This window comes from Mchenga conophoros, linkage group LG22 (assembly GCF_057382185.1).
Source record: "Mchenga conophoros isolate Kocher_MC1m ecotype Shallow Benthic linkage group LG22, M_conophoros_male_GT1.1, whole genome shotgun sequence".
In the NCBI taxonomy this organism is placed as follows: domain Eukaryota; kingdom Metazoa; phylum Chordata; class Actinopteri; order Cichliformes; family Cichlidae; genus Mchenga; species Mchenga conophoros.
Window position 1 is genome coordinate 36,158,735 of NC_140546.1, and position 23,147 is coordinate 36,181,881.

At 41.5% G+C, this 23,147-nt stretch overlaps 1 protein-coding gene across 1 annotated transcript in view; it reads right to left on the bottom strand.

The window, feature by feature from the left end:
- Window positions 1–247: 247 nt before the first annotated feature.
- Window positions 248–23,147, bottom strand: part of thsd7aa (thrombospondin, type I, domain containing 7Aa) — a 158,012-nt gene continuing 135,112 nt past the window's right edge. The window contains exons 25-28 of the mRNA XM_085263407.1: window positions 22,715–22,797; window positions 17,284–17,497; window positions 4,462–4,549; window positions 248–2,340 (exon numbers count right to left, since the gene is read on the bottom strand). Coding sequence (XP_085119533.1) covers window positions 2,253–2,340; window positions 4,462–4,549; window positions 17,284–17,497; window positions 22,715–22,797 — 473 coding nt within the window. The 3' untranslated portion in view covers window positions 248–2,252. The remainder of the gene's footprint in view (window positions 2,341–4,461; window positions 4,550–17,283; window positions 17,498–22,714; window positions 22,798–23,147) is intronic.

The window sequence follows — 23,147 nt, forward strand, 5'->3', positions numbered from 1 at the left end:
TCAACAATGATGATTCAGTTATTCTGTGTGCTACATTACTTAATTCCAGTTATCTACAGACTTATATTTGTAATGACTGTCAGGTAAAGCCCTAAACCAAAGACCAACTTATTTGAACCTCGTGTGAATACCTGTACTGCAATTTGCATGATTTAATATGTTATTAAAAGAATTAGAATAATATTTCCATTGTTTATTATCAGCAATTACTCAAATACATACAAACAAACAGTAGGAAAACTTGACTTATTTGTCACAAGCTTATCATGTTTAGCGCACCCACATTCACACTTCCAAGTTTGTTTCTTTTCTTTTCTTTTTTTTTTTAAAAGAATTTTATTTACAAATCATTTTCCAAGAAATATAAATTAAACATTCCACTGATTTACTACCAACAAACTCCACAGAATATTAAACTGCCATTTTCCGGCAATGTCTCAGTACTAATAAATACAACACTATCCATTCTGAGTGACTGGACCTTCAGCTTACTTCAGCCATTTTCACTTTTAAACATTTCTACACAATTATTCTTCCTAAAGTCTTTGAAAACAATAGAAAAGCTGGAAAGGTTCTGACATCATCCTCTGATACAGAAAGTTCAAGGGCTGAAAGACCAATTAGTTTTCAACATTGCTGAAGACTCCATAAACTGATGGACAATGAACATTACACTGGAGAGGCAATATCGGCTGGCAGAGGTCAAATTCAAAATGAGTCAAAAATCAAAGGTATACAGAAGACTTTAAGAGAAGAACCACAGAAAAAAAATTCCAATAAATTATTTTTGAGGATAAATAATATTTTTAAGCTACATATCAGAAAAAAGCCAGGCTGAGAGATTCCCAAATTCACCACATAACTGGTGCAGAACCAAGCTTAAAGATGTACACTTGTAGCTGATCGTAAGTAAATAACAAGTGGTCCAAAGTTAGTAGCCACTGGTAAAGCCATTATTTTCAATAATGAATTAAAAACAAACAAACAAACAAACAGCGCTAAAGTCAAAAATTTGGTGTTAAATATAATATTTCTTAGATGGACTCAACTGAGAGTTCTTGGGGATGAAAGAAACAATTTGATGATGAACTTATCTTCCATGTTTAGTTTTTTTAGACTTTTTCTTTGTTCTTTCCATGTAATAATCTAAAGGCTTTCATGATGTTTGAATTTTCCACAGAAGATTTTGATGTATGTTACGTATTTACAAAGATAAAATCACACAACCCCCAACTGGTTCTGAAATTTGGCCGCCCCTCCCTGAGCCTGTTCTGTCAGAGGTTTATTCCTGTTAAAAGGGAGTTTTTCCTCCCCACTGTCAACAAGTGCTTGTTCAAAGGGGGTTGGTTTGATTGTAGGGTCTTTATCTTATAATATAAAGCGCCTTGAAGTTGTGATTTGGCACTATATAAATTAAATTGAAATTAAAAAGTTTGTTACAATTAGTAAAAAAAATGTCAGAGATTAACTGGCAGAGTTTGGAACATTTAGCTAGACATAATAGAAAGATAAAGTTGAGACCACATTAAAAAAATCCTATTTACACAAAGTCCCATCAAATCATGTAAAAAGAGGCAATAGAAGAAAAATAATTACAAACATTGGTGAGTTTTCGTTTGCAAAAAGCCTTCTTCTGTACATTTCTACAACATCTGTATTGAGACAGGCATACCTAGACCTAAGTACATATCATGCTGCACTAATATAGTGCAAAATTATCCCTGAAAAATGGAGAAGGGACAGGCAGGCAGAAGTGATGCTGTCTCTGGGATTTATTAAGCTCCTTTTTGTCTCCTCGTCATATTGTTTCTTGTGAGATGCACCGAAGCCATAATGACACTCAGGCCTCCGAATGTTCATTTGACACAGAACAAGTGATATCAAGGCAATGTCACTGAGCAGTGAAAAAAATGAGGGAATGATTTTCACAGAAGTATTTGTTCTGCGGAGACACTATTCAGTGACTGTTGTTTGAATATTTTGGGCAGTGGTAGATGGCAAAGAAGCAAAGGAGGACTTTCAGCAGGAAACAAAGAATCCATGAAGGCTCTTGTGAAATAAATGCCAAAATGAACATTTAAAAACAGATGGGGAAAACTAGGCTGCTAATGAATGTGGTCAGTCTTGATCTTTGAGGTTCTTCTTTTGCATGTGAACGAGTCTCAGCATTGGCGCTGATATCAAAGGGTTTCCACGGCGATGCCGTAAGTTCTGAAAGAAGACAAATGTTTGTACGTTGAGCAGGAAGACTTCTACATGTCTGCATCTCCATCGTAAGCCAGAGTCAAAGGCTTCAGTCTGTTGTTCATCTGGCGTCTCTGTGGCTTCTTTGGCTTTTTGCTACAGAACAAACAAAGAACAGGTGAGGAACAGGAAGACAATCTGATAGCAGCCACCTGACAGTAACTTCCACTCATGACCAACCTGTTACATACGAGACATGATTCTGTGTTTCTGTCATATCTGCCCTAAAAACAACATCACTGTCTTTGGAAGTTTATCCATCAGTCTTCAGCTGTCCCTCCTCATTTATACACTGTTGCTAAAGAGGAGAGCTGTACAAAATAAAGTCCTTTATAGTTTTCAAAATTGGCTTCAGAGTTATTATAACTCTGGGACAACGTTTAGCGTTTTCCACTGGTCACTGAGCACAGGTGCTACACATTGATACATTACCACATCACTATTTTCTAAACTTTGGTTACAGTCCTGGTAATATTAACTTAAAATAAACATTAAAATGTGCAAAAACGGTGATATTGCATTTGCTCTGCAATATGAGAGAAGTTGAAATTCTACATTTCCAGAGGTTTCTTCATATTGAAAGGGAGTTTTTCCTTCCCACTGTGGTCAAGTGCATGCTCATACCAAATGGTCTGATTGTTGGGGTCTTTACCTTGCAATATAAAGCACCTCGAGGCGAGTGTTGTTTTGAATTGTTGCTATATTAATAAAACTGAAGTGAACTGAATTGAAATTGTTTAACCAAGACTTAATTCAACTAATAAACTTGTACAAATATGATTCAATATTTTCACCACAAGGTCAACTTTTCAACTTTTTGCTGTCAAATCAGCAGCTTTTTGGTTTTCTCACCTCTAGTAGGTGATCCACTGAAATGATTGAACAAGCAATCTGGATGTTTGGGAACATGTCACATGTCGTAGAGAATAAAAGGAGTTAAGTAAGGCCTTGACTACGTGATAAGAGTTTCAAATGGAGCTGGGTGTGGCAGTGAGTGCTGTAGCTCTGGATGTTGTTGTGATGATGGAGGCTTTGAGAGCTGTGCCTCATATTGCTGTTGCTTTTCCTGCAGCTGCGGTTGCTGTTTGTTGCACCACTTTAACTCCTCTTGCTCTAGTTTCTGGCAGGCAGGACAGGTATAAGTGCAGCTGTTTTGCTCCATCCAATAAATCCTGTCTGAGGGGGACTTGGAGCTTGACTTGCAGCAAAGGCAACAACCACAACAACTAAATAGAGTGTGAGAGGGTAGAAAGAAAAAAGGGACAAGACAAGACAAGAAGGAACAAATGATAAGGGAAACAGAAAAATGAAAAACAAAAACAAATGAAGAAATAATTGTGAGCAGTGTTGTGATGGAGGTCAGATCCCATGTCATTTTATTGGATGATGCTTTTTTTTCATAATATGGCCTTTAAATAGACAATGCAAGATGGAAGACAGGCGTTACACTTCATTCTACATGAAAACCGAAATCTAAGAAGTCTGTTGACGTGTCGTTGATTTAATAGGCGCACTGACTCGCCTCTGTCAGTGCGCCCCAGGGCAGCTGTGGCTACAATGTAGCTTGTCGTCAACAGTGTGTGAATGTAGTGTAAAGCGCTTTGGGGTCCATAGGGACTAAGTAAAGTGCTATACAAATACAGGCCATTTACCATTTACCAATAGATCGGACTCTGACTTTTGAGCTTAGTATGGCTCAGTGATCAGGTAGACAATTGGTTGTTAAAAACAAATTGCTATCTGATCAGTGAACATGATGTCAGAGCCATTATTTAAAAAAGAAAAATCCTTACTGACTCGTCCTTATGGTCGCCAAACTGGCCAATGTGTGACATTCCCAACATCAAAAATAATCAAAAAAGTTGTAAGATTGTTGCAGGATGTTCAGATTCTTTTGCAACATCCAATCTGCAATAGCAGATGGGTGCTTCATCATGACAGTGCACACTCACAGTACACTGAAAATGCTCACCCGCTACGGATTTGACTCCCTGTGACTCGTCCCACTTTGATTTTTTAGGATTCTATTTCATTTAGTCCTAAACTTTATGAGACACAGTACAAAATCACTAATTGCTAATTAGTGAACTACATTTTAATTTGACTTTCTTTCATGGTGATCTCCATCACATCACTTAATGTACATTATTGACATCATGAGGGAAAAAAATCAAATTGATGATGAAGTCAGAACATATTTCAGATGTGTTACTTTACCATGCTAAGTATGTCATGGAGATTATAAAGACAAGCAGCACAAATGCTCCTGCTGCTACTCCATACACCCAGGTTTTCAGCTTCCCATCTGCAGAGACACATAGACAGCAATGGTCAGCACTTACGATTGGACAGTTTTATTTAGACAAAGGTGACCCGAGTAAATACAAAATGCAGTTATTAAATTATGACTTCCTTTATTAAATGAAAAAGTTTATCTAGGGTTATCTGCAAAGGAGCCCTCTAAACCTAATATTGGGTTATCAGCCCTCCCTTTTTTCTCTCTCTCTCATTCTATTCTTTTTCTTCTTCTTTTTTTTTATTTTATTATTACTTCCCCTATCTTTTGCCAACATAGCTCACCCTCGGTCAGCTCCGGCAGAATAACCACTCCAATTACAATGTGAATAATGACAGAAAAGAAAAGAAAAGAAAGCTCACACCACCACCTCTGTGTTTTACTTGTATACCTCATACATCTCTAAAGTTAGAAATATCCTGTCTCAGAGTGACGCTGAAAAACTAGTTCATGCATTTATTACTTCCAGGCTGGACGACTGCAATTCATTATTATCAGGAAGTCCTAAAAACTCCCTGAAAAGCCTTCAGCAGCAAAGTCATTTAAAAATTCCTTATTTGGCTTAGGTGGTGGGAGTATATACAAGGAGCTGTACTGCGATGTATTCAAATGAGTGGAAGGGTGGGGAAGAGACAGGGAGAACTTTCCAGTGCTTGTGGTGAATTATCACGAGGCCGCCGCCCCTCCCAGAGTTGCGAGATTGACAGATGTAAACAAATTCAGATGGAGTAGAGTCATTAAGTGAAACAAAATCATTAGGCTGTTTCCACGTTTCAGTCAAGCAAAGAAAGTCCAAGAGAGGAGATCCTGGACAAGATGTCCCTTACCGGTAAGAGCGAATGTTTAAAAGACAGAAGTTGATGCTGGAATTACGATGCCAGGCTTAGCCGACCTAACAAGGTGTGCCAGCACATTGTGGTCAACAGTCCGGTCAGTTTTCCGGGGATGACGACGAGTTTTGGACCAGATGGACTGGACACTATTGAGTTAGTGTCATTGGTATTGAAGTTTCGCTGAAGCCCTCGGTGAATTTACGTGTGGCGGGGCTTGAAAGCGATGTCTGGATAGAGTTAAATCAGAATCAGAAAGGCTTAATTTATCTCCAAGGGGCAATTAAGAAAGTAAAGCGCCACAGGTAGAGAGTTAGGAAGCGGAGTTGCAGAAGTTCAGAGTACTGAAGTAGAGCTGTCGCTGGGTGACGAGCGATGGAACGAAAACAACCCAGGTGAGCACGGATCACACAGACACCCTGTGGATCCACATCTTGATCAGGGCTGCCGCTGAATGTAGACAGTTGGAAAAGGCCATGAGGGTAAAAGACCGAGCAGGCAGCTGGAGTGCGAGCAGTAAAAACCCGCAAATATTGCAAAAGCAAGTCAAAACAGGATTGTGCTTTAAATACGCTTAAAATACTTCAGTCAAGTTGTCGTCAATAACTTTAAAACAAAATAAAAACAAATAACAACGAGAATAAATCGGTGAGCAGCGGCAGCCAGATGCGCCAGCGTTCATTCAGCCAAAAGACTAGTGTCTGTGACAGCAGAGCAGGAGCACTGGTGCGGCCGGTATCGGACCTTTAATGCTACTCGGGTTCCCAGATTTTATCAGAGGAGGCAGGGTAGCCACCTGGATAACAGACGCAGTTAGTGCTGGCTGAGTCTCACAGATCGGCTTCATCTGAACTCTGCAGTGCCTGCTGGGTAATACTCATAGGATCAGAGGTTAAACAGTGAGCTCATCCAGACTTCCTTTATTGAGGAGCTGGTTCCACCAGAATGACACTTTTGATCTGTAATCTGGATCTTAACCTGCTCCAGAGCAGGTTAGGTGTGCAGCATGGGTTAACCCTGATGTGACCTGGATAACCCAAAATCCCGCTTCGTAGTACAGGCCTCTGATCGGCAGTGTTAGGGTAAGTGAATCCAGATAACAGAGAAATCCTGGCTGTGCTGAAAGCGTTAACACAAAGCTTGCTCGGTGTTAACAGAAGGAAAATGTTGGCTTGTTATTTTTCATCACAGATGTTTTAGTCCAATAATAATTTGCATGGTTGTATTGACACCCATTAGCATAAACCGGACTTTACAACCTCTTCATCAGGTCAAATCAAACCATTTAATGTAAAAAGTAATAATGCCGTGTTCCAGATACCTGAGGTCACTCCCGAGCAGAGATGGGCAGTACTGTAATCCGATTACTTTTTTCAAGTAACGCATAAAGTAAGGGATTACTATTGCAAAAAATAGAATAGAATAGAATAGAATTCAACTTTATTGTCATTGCACATGCACAGGTACAGGGCAACGAAATGCAGTTTGCATCCATCCAGAAGTGCTTAGTGATATAGATATATTACAATATATATTAGCAATAATATAGATATGTAAGTATATTACAGAAATGGGTCTATTATGTTATAATGTACACGGTATGAAGTATGTTGTGAATATTCTATAACTATAAGTATGTACAGGCTGTAGTGAGTACAAGCTATGTACAGGATATGGACAGGATATGGACAGGATATAAATATGAAAAACTATACAGAATATGAAATAAATAACTTTACAGGAATCTGAGATATACAGCTATACAGAAATGGGAACTATGCAAGTTGTAAACAGTTGTAGGGTTAAAAATTATCGTATGTACAGAATGATTGTTTACACAGGGCTATACAGTAGTGCAGTTAAGGTAAGTGAGGGTGTGGATAATTTCTACAGAGGCTATATAAAGTGCTAGTGGTTGTGAGTGGTGGTTCACTCCATGTTATTATTGTGTGTTTGAGGGTACAGTTGTCCATTGTGTGTGTGTGTGTATGTTCAGTCCATGAGTTAACGTGGGTCAGATGTCAGGAGGCAGAGTTCAGGAGTCTGACAGCTGTGGGGAAGAAGCTGTTCCGGTACCTGGTGGTCTTAGTCCGGAGGCTCCTGTAGCGCCTCCCAGAGGGCAGGAGGGTGAAGAGTCCATGTGATGGGTGACTGGGGTCTCTGATGATTTTCCCAGCCCTTTTCAGACACCGCTTCCTGTAGATGTCTTTTATGGCAGGAAGTGGTGCTCCGGCGATGCGCTGGGCAGTTTTCACGACCCTCTGCAACGCCTTCCGGTCCGAGGCAGAGCAGTTCCCGTACCAGACTGTTATACAGTTGGTCAGGATGCTCTCGATGGTGCAGCGATAGAAGTTCACCAGGATGTCTGAGGACAGGTGGTTCTTCCTCAGAGTCCTCAAGAAGAAGAGGCGCTGGTGAGCCTTCTTGACCAGCTTGGAGCAGTTGGTCGTCCAGGTGAGATCCTCGGAGATGTGGACTCCCAGGAACTTGAAGCTGCTCACACGCTCCACAGCCGTCCCCTTAATGTGGATGGGTGGATGTGGGTCAGCATTCCTCCTGTAGTCCACGATGAGCTCCTTGGTCTTCTCGGTGTTAAGCAGCAGGTTGTTTGTGTCGCACCACTCAGCCAGATGATCCACCTCCTCCCTGTAGGCGGCCTCATCGTTGTCATTGATGAGGCCAATCACCGTGGTGTCATCTGCAAACTTAATGATGGTGTTGGAACCATCAGCAGGTCTGCAGTCGTGGGTGAAGAGGGAGTAGAGGAAAGGGCTCATCACACAGCCTTGTGGTACACCGGTGTTCATTGTGATGGTAGATGAGCAGCGGTTATCCAGCCGGACATGTTGGGGGCGGTTGGTCAGGAAGTCCAGTAACCATTTGCAGATGAGGGAACTGATGCCCAGGTCTGTCAGTTTCCTGATGAGTTGTGAGGGGTGGATTGTATTGAATGCTGAACTGAAGTCTATAAACAGCATTCTGGCGTAGGGTGTTGTTGTTGTCCAGGTGTGAGAGGACAGAGTGCAGTGCGATGGAGACTGCATCCTCTGTGCTCCTGTTCTGGCGGTATGCGAATTGGTGGGGGTCCAGGGTGGGGGGGAGACAGGATTTGAAGTGTGCTAGGACCAGCTGCTCTAAGCACTTAGTGATGATGGGGGTGAGTGCTACTGGGCGGTAGTCACTGAGGCAAGATGGGTTGGAGTTTTTGGGTATCGGGACAATGGAGGTGGATTTGAAGCAGGCCGGTACCACAGCGTGGGCCAAGGACAGGTTGAATATGTCTGTCAGCACTCCTGCAAGCTCCTCAGAACACGCTCTGAGAACACGCCCGGGGATGCCATCGGGACCTGCAGCCTTGTGGACATTGATCCTGCTCAGCACCGCTCCTACATCGGTGGGGGAGAGAGTCAGAGGTTGGTGGTCTGGCGTCACGTCTGCTTTGGTTGTGGTTGTGGGGTTCCCTCGCTCAAAACGAGCATAAAAGTTGTTGAGCTCGTTGAGGAAGGAGACATCAGGAATTAGAAAAAAACATCAAATCACTAGAAGAAGCCTACGCGTCCCACCAAGATCAGGAAACATTGAACAAAATACGCAAAACAAAACTAGAATTAAATGAGATAATTGATAAAAAAAACAAAATTCTTAGTACAAAGACTACGCCTACAAAATTATGAACATGGTAATAAATCCGGTCAATTTCTAGCAAACCAGCTAAAAATAAATAAAGAAAAAACAACTATATGTGCTGTTCAAGATTCATCTGGGAACACATTATATGAACCGATACAAATAAACAACATTTTCAGGGATTTCTATAAAACGTTGTATTCACCACAAATAAACCCATCTAAAAAAGAAATTGATCAGTTTTTGGACAACATAACTCTTCCAAAATTATTGGACACTCAAGCAATGGCACTGGATTCACCACTGACACCAGGTGAACTCCAGGAAGCCCTGATAAGTATGCACAATAATAAGGCTCCAGGTCCAGATGGCTTTCCTGCAGAATTCTACAAAGAATTCTGGTCGATTCTAGCACCAGTTTTCTACAGAACGTTGTTGGAAATTAAAGAAAAGGGCAGACTTCCATCAAATATGAATTCTGCAAACATTAATCTCCTGCTAAAACCAGGCAAAGACCCTGTATATCCCTCAAGCTAACGTCCAATATCCCTTATAAATGTAGACCTTAATATAATCTGCAAAGCTCTCTCAAAGAGACTGGAGAAAATAACCCCCCTCTTAATTCATCCTGACCAAACTGGTTTCATAAAAGGTAGGCACTCATCAACAAATACACGTAGATTACTTAATTTGATAGACTACTCATACAGTAAAAACCTAGAAACTACAATATTCTCTTTAGACGCAGAAAAAGCATTTGACAGAGTTAACTGGAAATTTCTATTTGCAACTTTACACAAATTTGGTTTTGGATCCTCTTTCATAAACTGGTTAAAAATATTATATAATTCCCCAACAGCTTGTGTTAGAACAAATGACCAGACATCCTCCAGCTTCTGTCTCTTGAGGGGCACCAGGCAGGGATGCCCACTCTCCCCTTCACTATTTGCAATTTTTATTGAACCACTAGCAGCAGCAATTAGACAGAATTCAGTAATTAAGGGCATAAAATGCAAGAACGTGGAACATAAAATCAGCCTTTATGCGGATGATGTGTTACTCTTTCTCCAAAATTCACAAACCAATATCTCTGGGGTGATTGAATTGATAAACTCTTTTGCAAGAATATCAGATTACTCAATTAACTGGTCAAAATCTACAGTCCTACCGATTAATTGCTCCTTCCATAATTCCTCTTCTACACCACTGCAATCGGGAAATATAAAATATTTAGGTATTAATGTTTCTCCCAAGCTTGCAGATCTAACTAAATTAAACCATATCCCACTTTTAAAGAAGGTAGAAGATGATCTGGCTAGATGGAAATGTCTACCCATATCACTCATGGGAAGGGTTGCCGCTATAAAAATGATGGTCTTACCAAAAATAAATTATTTATTCTCAATGATCCCAACTAAACCGCCACAAGATTGGTTCAGATCTCTAGATTCATGTATGTCCAAATTCCTTTGGAAAAATAAACCCCCACGTATAAGCTTAAAAACACTACAAAAGACCAAGGATAAAGGAGGACTAGAACTGCCTAACTTTCAGCACTACTTCTTAGCCAACAGGCTTCAGTTTATCTCAGGATGGCTAAAACACACCCTCTTAGATGAACCTTGGCTAGATGTAGAACAAGCACTCTGCAATAATCTAGAGATCTCAGACCTACCATTTATCAGCTCAAACATCCAACGACATGAATGCTTTAAAAGCATCAACATCAGCTCTTCTCTGACAGCATGGTGGGAGTTTCTAAAATTGACGGCGTCTTCATTAATCCCATGCAAACGTACACCTATCTGGAACAACCCTGACATATTACAAAACAATAATATGATAAACTTTTCAGATTGGAGTGATAAAGGAATCAAATATTTAGAACATATACTAGAAGGAACAGCATTTATTTCATTTGACGGACTAGTTACACAATATGGGATCAACAAGAAAAGATTTTTAGAATATCAACAAATTAAATCCATAGTAAAAAAGAAATTTAAACCGGGTCAAGTTGAACTACAAACACCACCAAGTGTGGTTCAATTTCTTACTCTTAAACCCCCCAAATTACTATCCAAAATATACAGAATGCTTTCTAAAACAGATGAATCAATATCACTTCCTATTGCAAAATGGGAAGCGGATTTATCAGTTAACTTAGACCTAAACTTCTGGTCTCAGATTTGCTTAAAAACCTTTCATCTAATTAGAAATCCCAGTCTTCAATTAATTCAATACAAAATATTACATAGAGTGCACTATACAGGTCATCGGATGTTCAAGATGGGCTTTTCGTCTACCAACAACTGCTCACACTGCCAAACCAATTCACCGGACAATTATATCCACGCTCTTTGGTTCTGTCCACCAGTTCAGAAGTTTTGGCGCGAGATATGTGAAGACTTATCGAAGTGTCTGAAATGTAACATTCCAACTTCCCCCTTAGTGTGTTTGTTGGGCAGCTTAGATAATGTCACTTCAGAAAAGAATATCGCCCATATGGTTTTCACTGCCCTATGCATAGCCAAGAAAACAGTCCTCATGAACTGGAAAAATAAAAATAATCTTAATTCTAACCAATATAGAAATTATCTATTAGATTACATTAGTCTTGATACAGCCTCTGCCACCACATCAGATCAATTGCTCTGGGCTCCTTTGATCAGCTCCATCACCTAGTGGGGGTGGGGGGTCATAGTTTGGTCCCGCCTTCACTGTTGTGATTGGTGTGGGGGTAGGGACAGGCTTAGGGCGTCGGGGGGTTCCCCGGAGGCATCTTCCTTGGGGGGCTCAACCCGGGTAGCGGTCATGTCCGGTTAGGGGCTCTGTTGGCTCTCAGGTGACTGTTTCCTCGCGGCTGCGTGCAGCGGGGCTAGGGGAGGGTCTGTGCTGACGGACGTGGGTTACTGACCTGGTAGCCTGGCTGCCCCTGGGTGGGTCCGGGATGGGCGTGAGGTTCTGGGGGCGCTCCGTCTCTGGGCTGGGACCCGGACCGGGCCTCGGGGGCTTGGGTCCTGGTTGGTGTGTTGCCGGGGTTGTGGGCGGGTGGGTGCATGGGGGCCCAGCCCTGGAGCAGGGTGCCGCCGGTGCGTCGAGCCACCTGGGGGGCTCTTCAACTGGTGGGGGAGATTGTCACATCTTGCAGGAGCTTTCCTCTCCTCAGGAGCTCCCTCTGCAGGAGGGGGAGATACAGGAGAGGTGGAGGAAGATCTCAGCCTGGGTGTTTATTGTCTTATGTAGTCTGGAAGATGAGTGGATGGTGGGGTGGGTGCAGTTTTCTCTGTGGTGGGGTTGGGTGGACTGTCCCGGGCTCTGTGGGGCCGGGCGGCGCTGCTGCACTGGGCCCGGTCTGGATGGGCCTGGGCCCCCTTTCCCTGGCGGGTCGCGGAGTATGGGGGTGCCTACTGGGGTCAGCGGGGGAGCTGGGGTACATGGTGATCCGTTTCTGGGTGGTGACACTGTCTGTGGTTTCGGAGATGTAATCCAGTACAGATGAGGCGTACTGGTCCAGGTCTGTGTGGGTGAACATATTCCAGTCTGTGTTTTTAAATCTGTCCTGGAGCACTGCGTCTGTCCCCTCTGGCCACACTTTAATTGTCCTCACAGCAGGTTTCACACGTTGGATGAGTGGTGAATACCTAGGTGTAAGGAACAGGGAGAGATGGTCCGATTGTCCAATGTGGGGGAGGGGTGTGGCTTTGTAGGCTCCAGCCAGGTTGGAATACACATGGTCTAAAGTCTTGTCTCCTCTGGTGTGGCAGGAGACATGTTGGTGGAATCTGGGGAGGACTGTCTTTAAGTTGGTGTGGTTGAAGTCGCCAGCAACAATAAAAGCAGCCTCGGGGTGTTTATTCTGGTGTTTGTTAATGGCTGCAGAAAGTTCTTTCATGGCCAACCTAGCATTAGCGTCGGGGGGTATATACACGGCAGTGAGTATGATCGAAGTGAGTTCTCTGGGGAGATAATAAGGTCTGCATTTGACCATTAAAAACTCCGCATTAGGTGAGCAGTGACTCTCAGTAGTAGTGGAGTTCATGCACCAAGCATTGTTAATATAAATGCACAAACCTCCACCTCTGGTCTTGCCGGAGTCATCTGCTAGCCTGTCGGCTCGGTGTGTGTGGCGTCCTGCTAACTCGATAGCATTGTCCGGGCAGCTGTTGTTCAACCATGTTTCGGTGAAAAACATGACATTTGAGTCCATAATCCGTCTGTTGTTAGTGATGGAGAGCCGTATCTCATCCATTTTGTTTGCCAGAGAACGGACATTGGCGAGGAAAATACTGGGTAAAGGCAGCCGGTGTGGTGTTAGCTTTAGCTTAGCCCGTAGCCCTCCGCGCCTACCTCGCCTTTGTTTACGATCTCGGCGCCGTCTGCGTGCACTTCCGCCCGGCCGGGTAGAGTGGGCAGCCTCCGGTGTTCTGGAGATCTCTGGGATGAGTCGGAGATCGGCGATAAAACTGTTGGAGTTATGAGTCCAGATGTCCAGAAGCTCTTGTCTGCTGTAGGTCAGGAACGCACAGCAATTCTGGACGAATAATCCGGTTAAAAGTAGATAAAAAACTGCTAAATAGCAGATTCTGGAGAGACACTGAGCCTCGCGTTGTTCACGCGCCGCCATCATGGATGTGATGAGGTAATTAGATTACCGTTACTTTCCCGTAAGCATGCTGCGTTACTGCATTACTAAAACCGTGATTTTTTTGTGAGTGTCTCATGACATTGATGTAAGCGAGTGCCACGTTCGTGACAACAGCTGTGTGCAGATCAAGAATGGATCATATATCGAGTGCAGGAGAGAGTATGAGCGTGCAGCGTTTAAAGCGTGGAAGTACTGACCTTACTTTGAGTTTGATTCCATAAAAAGTGACAAGAACATTAGTGTCCGCTGTGCGTGGGAAGAAAACTTCTTTTTACAGCGAAAAAAACCCCTAAACTTCCGAGCAAGCACCGAGTAGCTACGACGTAATGGGAAACTCACAGAGAAACTCGCGGATTCTTCAACTGACCGCAGCACACCTGCACCAGGGTAAACCTCCGCCTACCCCACTCCTGCTTTACAGGTGAAAATAGAGCAACAGGACCGCTGAGTCTTTGACTTTATTTATTTTCTGTGTTTCACTTGCATTTATTTGAAAGAGTGAGTGTAAACACAAAAAATGTTTTTATTTTAAGTGCTGGAATGTGCAGAAAATAGGTTTAAATGTTAAACAAATTTCTTCCAGTCAGAGAATGGTGCAAATAATTTAATGTTTGCTTGATGCATTTTATATGATGGATTATGCAGAAAAAGTAGAATTGGGCAGAAAGATCACCAATTCAGGTTGTAAATCATGTTTTTAAAAAGTAACTAAGTAACTAATTAGTTTTGAAAATAAGTAATCAGTAAAGTAACGGGATTACTTTTTGAGGGAAGTAATCAGTAATTAGGTACTGATTACTTTTTTCAAGTAATTTGGCCAACACTGCTCCCGAGTTAGCGCATTCCAGACAAAAGCAAAAAAAAACAAAACAGGTTTGTTAAGTTTGTTAACTAAGAATATAATGTATATAATGTTGGTCCCCTGTCTCGCCAGCTGGCTCACATTGGCCCACAGTGTTGTTTTTGTTGTTTTCCATGTCGCTCGCTCTCCTCTGTCTGCCTGGGCAGAACTCATTACTGGGCTCCCGCTTTTGGCCAACGCATCTGCGCTGATGATCGGCACCTGCAGCTAATTAGTTCCTGTTTTCCCTGGCCGCTATTTATGGTTGAGGCTCGGAGCAGCTCATCGCTGGAACGTTGAATGCCCCGAGTTTGGAAAGCCCCGGCTAAGTCTAAGTTTGCTTTTGTGATTGTTCAGTGTAGTGTTAACACTCGCTTCTGTGTGTAGGTTCCTTGGACCCCGAATGATGCCAACTTATCCCAAAGTCCAGCCAATGATGCGATTCACATTCGTGTATACGCAGCTAATCAACGTCGCTGACAGGCTATGACAGCGTCCTCATGTGCGACACCGGTGTTTTAGCAAAGCGGCTGATGTGGAGTGAAGCCACGTTAATGACAACGTGTACAACCATTGGAGACGTGAGCAGGACAGACGGAACAACTGACGGACAAAGTGTGGACTTTATACCAGTTTTTAAATTGTGTTGATCGGCCACGTAAAACCAGAGTTATGATAAAATATCTGCAATGTTTGGTTTTCTTCCTGAATACTGTCGTTGTTTATATTTACTGCAGGAAGAAAATGGCGTTTTATAAGGAAAACGCTTCAAAGCACTCTCCACCTGTGAGCAAAAACAAAACCAAAAAAATCCCACCCTTTCCTATTGGTGGACAAATGTACCATGTGGACCAATCAAAAAATGATATGGCAACATGGCATTTAGTTGTTTAGGACGGGGGAAGTTTTAGGAGTGACGGCGTGTTTCAGATGTGAGAGATTTGCACATTTAGCGCAAATCTTGTGTAGTTAGTGTGTAGTTAGTGTGTAGTGTAGTCAATAGTTTTGTTGTGTGTCAGAACAATGAGGCGACTGCTGAGTGTTACAGGTGTTACAGCAGTGACACATCTGCTGCTGTCAGGCCTGCAGGTATCAGGCTGTTGTTCTCCTTCATCTCATAGTGGACAGAAATTATTTTTGGAGTGACACAAATAATTTGTGTGGCATCCGATTTGATGCAGAACAGCTGATTGTTCTGTGAATAGTTTGAAATGTTTATTTAAAAAACGCCTTGGCTGCATTTTTAGGTAAACAGCTGCAAAATACTTTGTTGTTTGCAAAACTCAGTTACTTTTTTGAAGAAGTAACTATATAATTAGTTACCCAACATTGGTCATTATTTACTGTATTTTGCAGACAGAGTTACAGACTCTCTCCCAGACCACAGACTCAGACTCATAATACAAGTCAGAGCTTTATAATAAATAATAAATAAAGAAAGTTGTGTTTTCAAAATTGGAGTTGAAGTTATTTTTCCTTCCAATAGTGTTAACATGCTACACAGGTCATGAACAAGATTTTTTATTTATTTTCATTGTAAGTGGGCTAAAGCAGTTAATTAAAAGTAGTCTAACATAAATGCTGTAATTTGATTACTTTAATAAACATGTAACTTGGATGGATTCGATGCTGGCGTGACCACAGTGCACACGTCTGCTGTTGCTCACAGTGGTCCAAGGGACGCTCAGGGAGTTTGTGTGTTCGCTCACACACGTGAAAAATTAGAGGGGACATTGTTCACCAAATGACTGATTATGTCTGCCCTAAGCTGACACCAGCTTGGAGCCTCAAAACACAGTTGATCCTAGAAACAGCATGATGCACTTGGTTTTAAAACCCCCTGAAGACCCCACAGCTTATGCTTGGCTGCGTTTTTTTATTGATTTTAGCTCTGCTTTTAATACTATCCAGCCTTTTTCAGAAGCTAAAACAGAGGACACACAGCTCTATTATTAAATGGTAAAAAATTCTTTTTTCACAAATGTTTTAAAAATGGTTGTATAACTATGTTGGTTTTCATGTTGGCTGGGTGGGCTCTCTCAAAAAGTCATGCTTCTGTCTGAGCATTTTTGTGTTTCCTGTTTTAAGCACGTATAAGTATAATTAGACACAAAATAATAGCGTGGTCTGGAAATTTCTCAGTAAAATGGAGGCTGTTAAAATTGGTGCAGGCAGCCATGAAAATTATAGTCCAGAAAGCCCACAGCCCTTATCAGAACAGTGTGCATTACAGCAAGCCACAGGAATTTTGTGCAATCTAAGTCATATCCTGTACTTGCAATATGAGCTGTTACTTTCTGACAGAAGATTTGAAAATTTAAAAGGTTTAAGAATTCATTTGTAACTTGCTCGATTAATGCTCTGAATAACTCTAAATGGTTTGTAGTGGTGGTTGTTGTAATGCTTGTCCTGTTGGAGTCCAGAACAAATGTCCTCTTTGGAAACAATAAATTACATTAAAAGAAACGAATGAATGAATATTTCTGTGGAAGCTTCTGATTTGATCCTACCAGTGCTTAGGTTTCTGCTATAGTCGGTTCCTCATCTGATCAGCAGGGGGCAGCAGAATATAACATAAGATAATATTTGGAATTTGTCCAAATTTTTCAGTGTTTAAAAAAAAATTCCCAATGTAGCCTCAAGGTTCACAATAGTACAAAGTCTGTAATAAAAGATTATAAATAAATTACAGAAATCATTTTACCATTTCTGAGATTAAACATTGCATTCACATAATGGGCTTCTTGTTTAAATATATTCTCATTTCTTATAGACCTGACAGAGATGGCTCTGTTACCTGGACCAAAGGGCTGCAGGAACCAGGTGCGTCCTGCCCTGCCTGGTGAGCTGGCTGCAGGTTGAGTGGGGTTGAAGCCTCGGATCGTCTTAACGTCAGCCTTGTTGTCACCTGCAGTGGGGATCTCTAGCACTGGAATGACAGTGCACTGGTCCAGCAAGCCATCAGATGTCATCACTTCAGTGTAGCCATCTTCACAGCCGCACACACCCGCCTGAAACAGGAAAGAGAAATTTCATAATGCAATCTGTTATATGAAACTATGTAAACGAAACTCTGAGCAGCAGAGATGTGCCATAGGTAACACAAGGAATAAAAGTTTCTGGAAGTCAAATAATTTTCAAACTGCTTTAAAAAGGGAGAAAAGACGGCTTTGTGGTGTTTATTCACAGCAGATACCAATCAATCAACATTTTTATATTTTCTTTTTCCTTTTTATGGTTTGGTTTTGGTATCTGACCAATTCATTGCATTACATGTAAAGTTGATAAACTATGAGTTTTTGAAAATCCCCAGATTAACTTGAGTTGTTTTGGAGTCTGTTTTAGAGAAGTTAAGTCTTCCTGATAAACATGTAATAAGAACACTGCCTGATGTCAAGCAGTAACTGCTTCTACAACTGTCGCAGAGCGACTGCAACGGCTTTGTTGCCTTGTTTGAGGACATGTCATGCCTCTTTTCCACTAGTACCTACTTAGCTCAAACTGACTCGACTCGACTCAGTCTACGTCATTTTTAATTACAATTGAGTAAGAGTATAACAACCACCTAACGTGCATGGGGTTGTTATAGCAATGCAGCCAAAAATCCTGTGATGTCACTTGCATGGGACAAAAACAACACACAATCCAGGGCACTGAGGCCATGGTATACGTGCTGCTGCTGGTAAGTGTCTGGACTTCATTCCTGGACACGGTGCTGATTTTTGTGCAGCCAGTTCCCATGTTGCCAGGTTTCAAATTTTGATTTTTGTGAAGGAGTCGTTCTAATGCCTCAAGTGATGCCACTGACTGACCAGTCAGTCTGTTGATCAGATCAATTTAGATAGTTTGGAACCTGATCGAGTAGGTCCTAAAAAAGTACGTAGTACAAAGTACTGTCACCTAATGGAAAACCCTCAAAACCAAGTAAAGCTGAGCCGAGTAGGTACTTGTGGGAAAGGGCTAAGAGATCTTTGCCAGTGGACTGAAAGTCCTGGGAACTGAATGTCAATGAGTAAGACTGGTAATATAAGCTAGGGCTTGTCTATTAAGGGCCATTATTAAAGCTTAAACTAAATTCTAAAATGGACAGGAAGCCAGTGCAGCTAAGCCATGACTGGAGGGATATGCTCATATTTTTAGCACCAGTCAGCAGAGTTGATGCAGAATTTAGCATCATGTGAAAATATGTTAACAGAGACAGTGGGAGACTGTATAGTATAGGCGTTATTGTTGACAAGAGAACAAAATAACATCCAAGTCTTTTACATAAAACTTGAAATATGGGTTGAGATGACCTCAATTTCTGGCAGAAGTGTTTCTAGATTTGAAGCTGGTCTAAAACTGATTTGGTTGCAGTTATTCACAGAAAGGGTGTGGGTCACTATTAGACAGTCCTGAACCACTTGGCTGATAGTGACCCACATCCGTTTTCATACCTTGGCTCATGTGATTAGGCAGATGATCAATAGCGGGTCAACGACCCTCTTAAGGGGCACTCTCAATAGGGCTTAAAAATCTGGGACTCTCCACCATTTGCTCTTAGAACTGAAGAAGCTTCTCAGATGAAAAGTGAAAGGTTTTCAAGAAACTTTAAAAAGTCCTGTCGCTTTTCTTTCCAAACTCCATAGAGAGCTTGAATGTGTTTTTCATCATTGAAAATTTCTGAAAATGAAAAGTTGAAAATGCTGAAAAACCAATGCACCAAGTGCCAAATTTCAACCCAGCCCTTTGAACTCCAATTTTGATTTCTCAAAATTCTCAAAACACTTAACCATACCACTTACAGCTCCCAGGGACGTCAGTCAGAATGCTCTTCATAGACTGTAACTGTAAACACCAAGTTCAGCAGTGCTTTTAACTGTATGTTCTTATAATGAAAGTGTATCCATGACATGACATGAGATGCACCTATGACACACGTCTGTGAACACGTATTTCTATTTGTTTGAACTACACCTCTTCTGAGAACATGTTTTTGTGTTTGTTTTCTGTTGAAGGGCAATTTCACTATCAGTGTGTGACTGGCCTGACTCTTTCATACATACTGAAGAAAAGGTTTGAATTAAATTGACTGAAAATATTAATGCAACACTGAACAATATTAAGGTAAGTGAGAGATATGTAGTTCTGACTGACCAAAGTACAAACTTTTTTGATGAGTTGTGAAATTGAGTTGAGAAATGCATCAAAACTAATTAAAAAATATGTAGACACAGCAGTGTGTACAAGAACAATGGGAAATGTGTGTGGGGAAAATGTGTTCCACATTTGAGAACTACTCAAAGTGATCAAGAAAAACTGCAAAATGAATTACACATATGAATAAACATGCTTTAAGTCAGGTATCATTCTTTTCAGAATTTTGCTGGACTGCAGATTCTTCACTGCCAATTAAAGAACTGAAAGCATTGGCAGTTATTAATTCAATCTGATATTACAGCATGAAAACAGTCTGAGGAAAGCACTTAAAGGCCTTCACTCTCTGAGTAACAATCTCCAGGGTGGGCCATTTATATGGATACAGCGTAATAACATGGGAATGGTTGGTGATATTAAAGTCCTGTTTGTGGCACATTAGTATATGTGAGGGGGCAAACTCCTCAAGATGGGTGGTGACCATGGTGGCCATTTAGAAGTCGGCCATCTTGGATACAACTTTTGTTTTTTCAATAGGAAGAGGGCCATGTGACACATCAAACTTATTGGTAATGTCACAAGAAAAACAATGGTGTGCTTGGTTTCAATGTAACTTTATTCTTTCATGAGTTATTTACAAGTTTCTCTTTGTTCACAGCCATTGACATGTCGAAGAGGTTAACACGTGAGGAGCGGATCGAAATCGTGTTGATATCTGGTGAACGCAGTAACCGGGTCATTGCAGCAGATTTCAATGCAAGACCCCCTACGAGACCACCCATCTCCCATGCTACAGTTAGCAAACTGCTTGCTAAGTTTCGTGAAACTGGTTCAGTGTTGGATTTGCCAAAATGTGGACGCAAGAAAACTGTCACTAATGAAGAAACATCAGTGGCTGTCCTAGCTTCATTCAGCAAGAGCCCACAGCGTAGCACTTGCCGCATGTCACTGGAGAGTGGCATTAGTTGAACATCCCTTCAGCGGATATTAGCTACTCACAAATGGCACCCTTACAAACTCCAGCTACTGCAGCATCTCAACGAGGATGACCCAGATCGGCGCACAGAATTTGCAGAATGGGCAAAACAAAAATTGGAACAGGACCCTCAGTTCACGCAGAAGATTTTGTTCAGTGATGAGGCAAACTTTTATGTGAATGGTGAAGTTAACAAACAAAACCATCGCTATTGGTCTGACACTAACCCACATTGGATGGATCCCTCCAAGACTGTTGGAACAACAAAGTGATGGTTTGGTGTGGTATATGGGGAACAACAATAGTGGGTCCATTCTTCATCAATGGAAACCTCAAGGCCACTGGATATTTGAAATTGCTACATGATGATGTGTTTCCCTCTTTATGCACTGAAGCTGGCACGTTCCCTGAGTTTTTCCAGCAAGATGGTGCACCACCACATTATGGGTGCCAGGTCCGAGCATTCCTAGATGAACAGTTTCCTGGAAAGTGGATTGGTCTTCGTGGGCCAGTTGAATGGCCCCCAAGGTCTCCCGATCTGACCCCCTTACACTTTTATCTTTGGGGTCATCTGAAGGCAATTGTCTATGGTGTGAAGATACGAGATGTGCAGCACCTGAAACTACAGATACTGGATGCCTGTGCTGGCATTTCTCCTGCGGTGTTGCTATCAGTGTGTGAAGAGTGGGAGAAGAGGGTTGCATTGACAATCCAACACAATGGACAGCACATTGAACACATTTTATAAGTGGTGAGAAACTTGTAAATAACTCATTACAGAATAAAGTTACGTTGAAACCAAGCACACCATTGTTTTTCTTGTGACATTACCAATAAGTTTGATGTGTCACATGGCCCTCTTCCTATTGAAAAAACAAAAGTTGTATCCAAGATGGCCGACTTCTAAATGGCCACCATGGTCACCACCCATCTTGAGGAGTTTGCCCCCTCACACATACTAATGTGCCACAAACAGGACTTTATATCACCAACCATTCCCATGTTATTACGGTGTATCCATATAAATGGCCCACCCTTTAGTCTCAAAACCAATAGCCTGCCATCAAATGACAAATGTTTTCGAAGCCAATCACATGGACATCTGGTAAATAAGAATCTCTTCCTTTGGGATAAAAATGCTCCCTGCATGAGTAATTAATAAGATGTACTGTAGAAGCATGACCTACTGACCTGAACTACTGAATAACATGAATAACCTCAAACAATCACATTTCTAAAGGTTTAAAAAAACAGAAATAAAACAGCAGCCATTCACAACTCAAAAGTCCAAGTCATGTAAGGTTTAGTCACATATCATGATGCCATTGCAAGTTTCACAATTTGTTAACAGCTTCTCTTATCAAATGTCTCAATATCTCGAAAATAAGAAACCTCCTGTCTCAGAGTGATGGTGAAAAACTACTTCAGTCATTTATTACTTCTGGGCTGAGCTACTGCAATTGATTATTATCATGTTGTTCTAAAAGCTGCCTGAAAAGCTTTGAGTTGCTGCAGCAAGAGTACTGACAGGTAATATAGAGAGAGTCCTTATTTCCCCCAAATTGGATTCTCTTCAGTTCTCCCTGTTAAACCCAGAATCAAATTTAATTCTTCATATTCAAGGTCCTTAATAATCATAAACATCTTATCTTAAAGACCTCATATCATCCCAATAGAGAGCTTTGCTCTTGGATTGCAGGCTTACTTGTAGAAGTAAGAAGCAATAATGATGTGTTCTAATATAATACAACTATGAAGCAAACAGCAGGCTAGTTTTCTGCTTGTCTCCAACTATATCAGAATGAGAAACTGCTCATGCTGTAATGATTGTCATCTACACTGAATTTAATATTTGTAAGCATAAGCATTTCATTTTTCAAATGATGTATGATTTGAATCTTATATTCAAAAAGCAGGTGGAAGTTTTATTTTCTAGCATGAAGGGTTTAATGAGCTGTTCACACGAATGTAGAGCCTGGCAATGGAGCTAAAATCGCTCTATTAGATAGGTCTCAAATCCACCTGGACAGTTACTCAGTGGCACAGTGGAAGCTGAAGATTGGATCTGACCACAGATGTAAGAAAAATGAATGAACTGACTTCATCATATACTCACCTCTGTGCACAGGGACTGTGGCTTGGTGCATGGTGGGTTACACGATCGGTCTGCCTTTGGTTTGGCTGTTGTAAGGCATCCACCTGTGGTGTAAAGTTCAAAAGGTCAAACCAGAGGTTTGATGTTCTGTTTGGTTCTTTTTTTGCTTATTGTTTATACTGAGTTATATATCTTTTTTTAATATCTTGAGCCTTAGTTCTTCATTTGAGTTTCTGTTTATTTGTCTTTGTAATCTACTTAGGGTTTCCTTTGTATAGTCTCTTGCGTTGTTTTCATAGCCTTCCACCTTCCTTGTCAAGTATAAGTTATTTGCAATAAACCAAGAACCTCTCAGGTTGTGTCGGGTTTCCCAGCAGCACAAATCCTGTCACAGTGTTGACCAAATTCCCGAAGTGATTTGTCACACCTGTCGCATGATCCTTTGTGGATATCT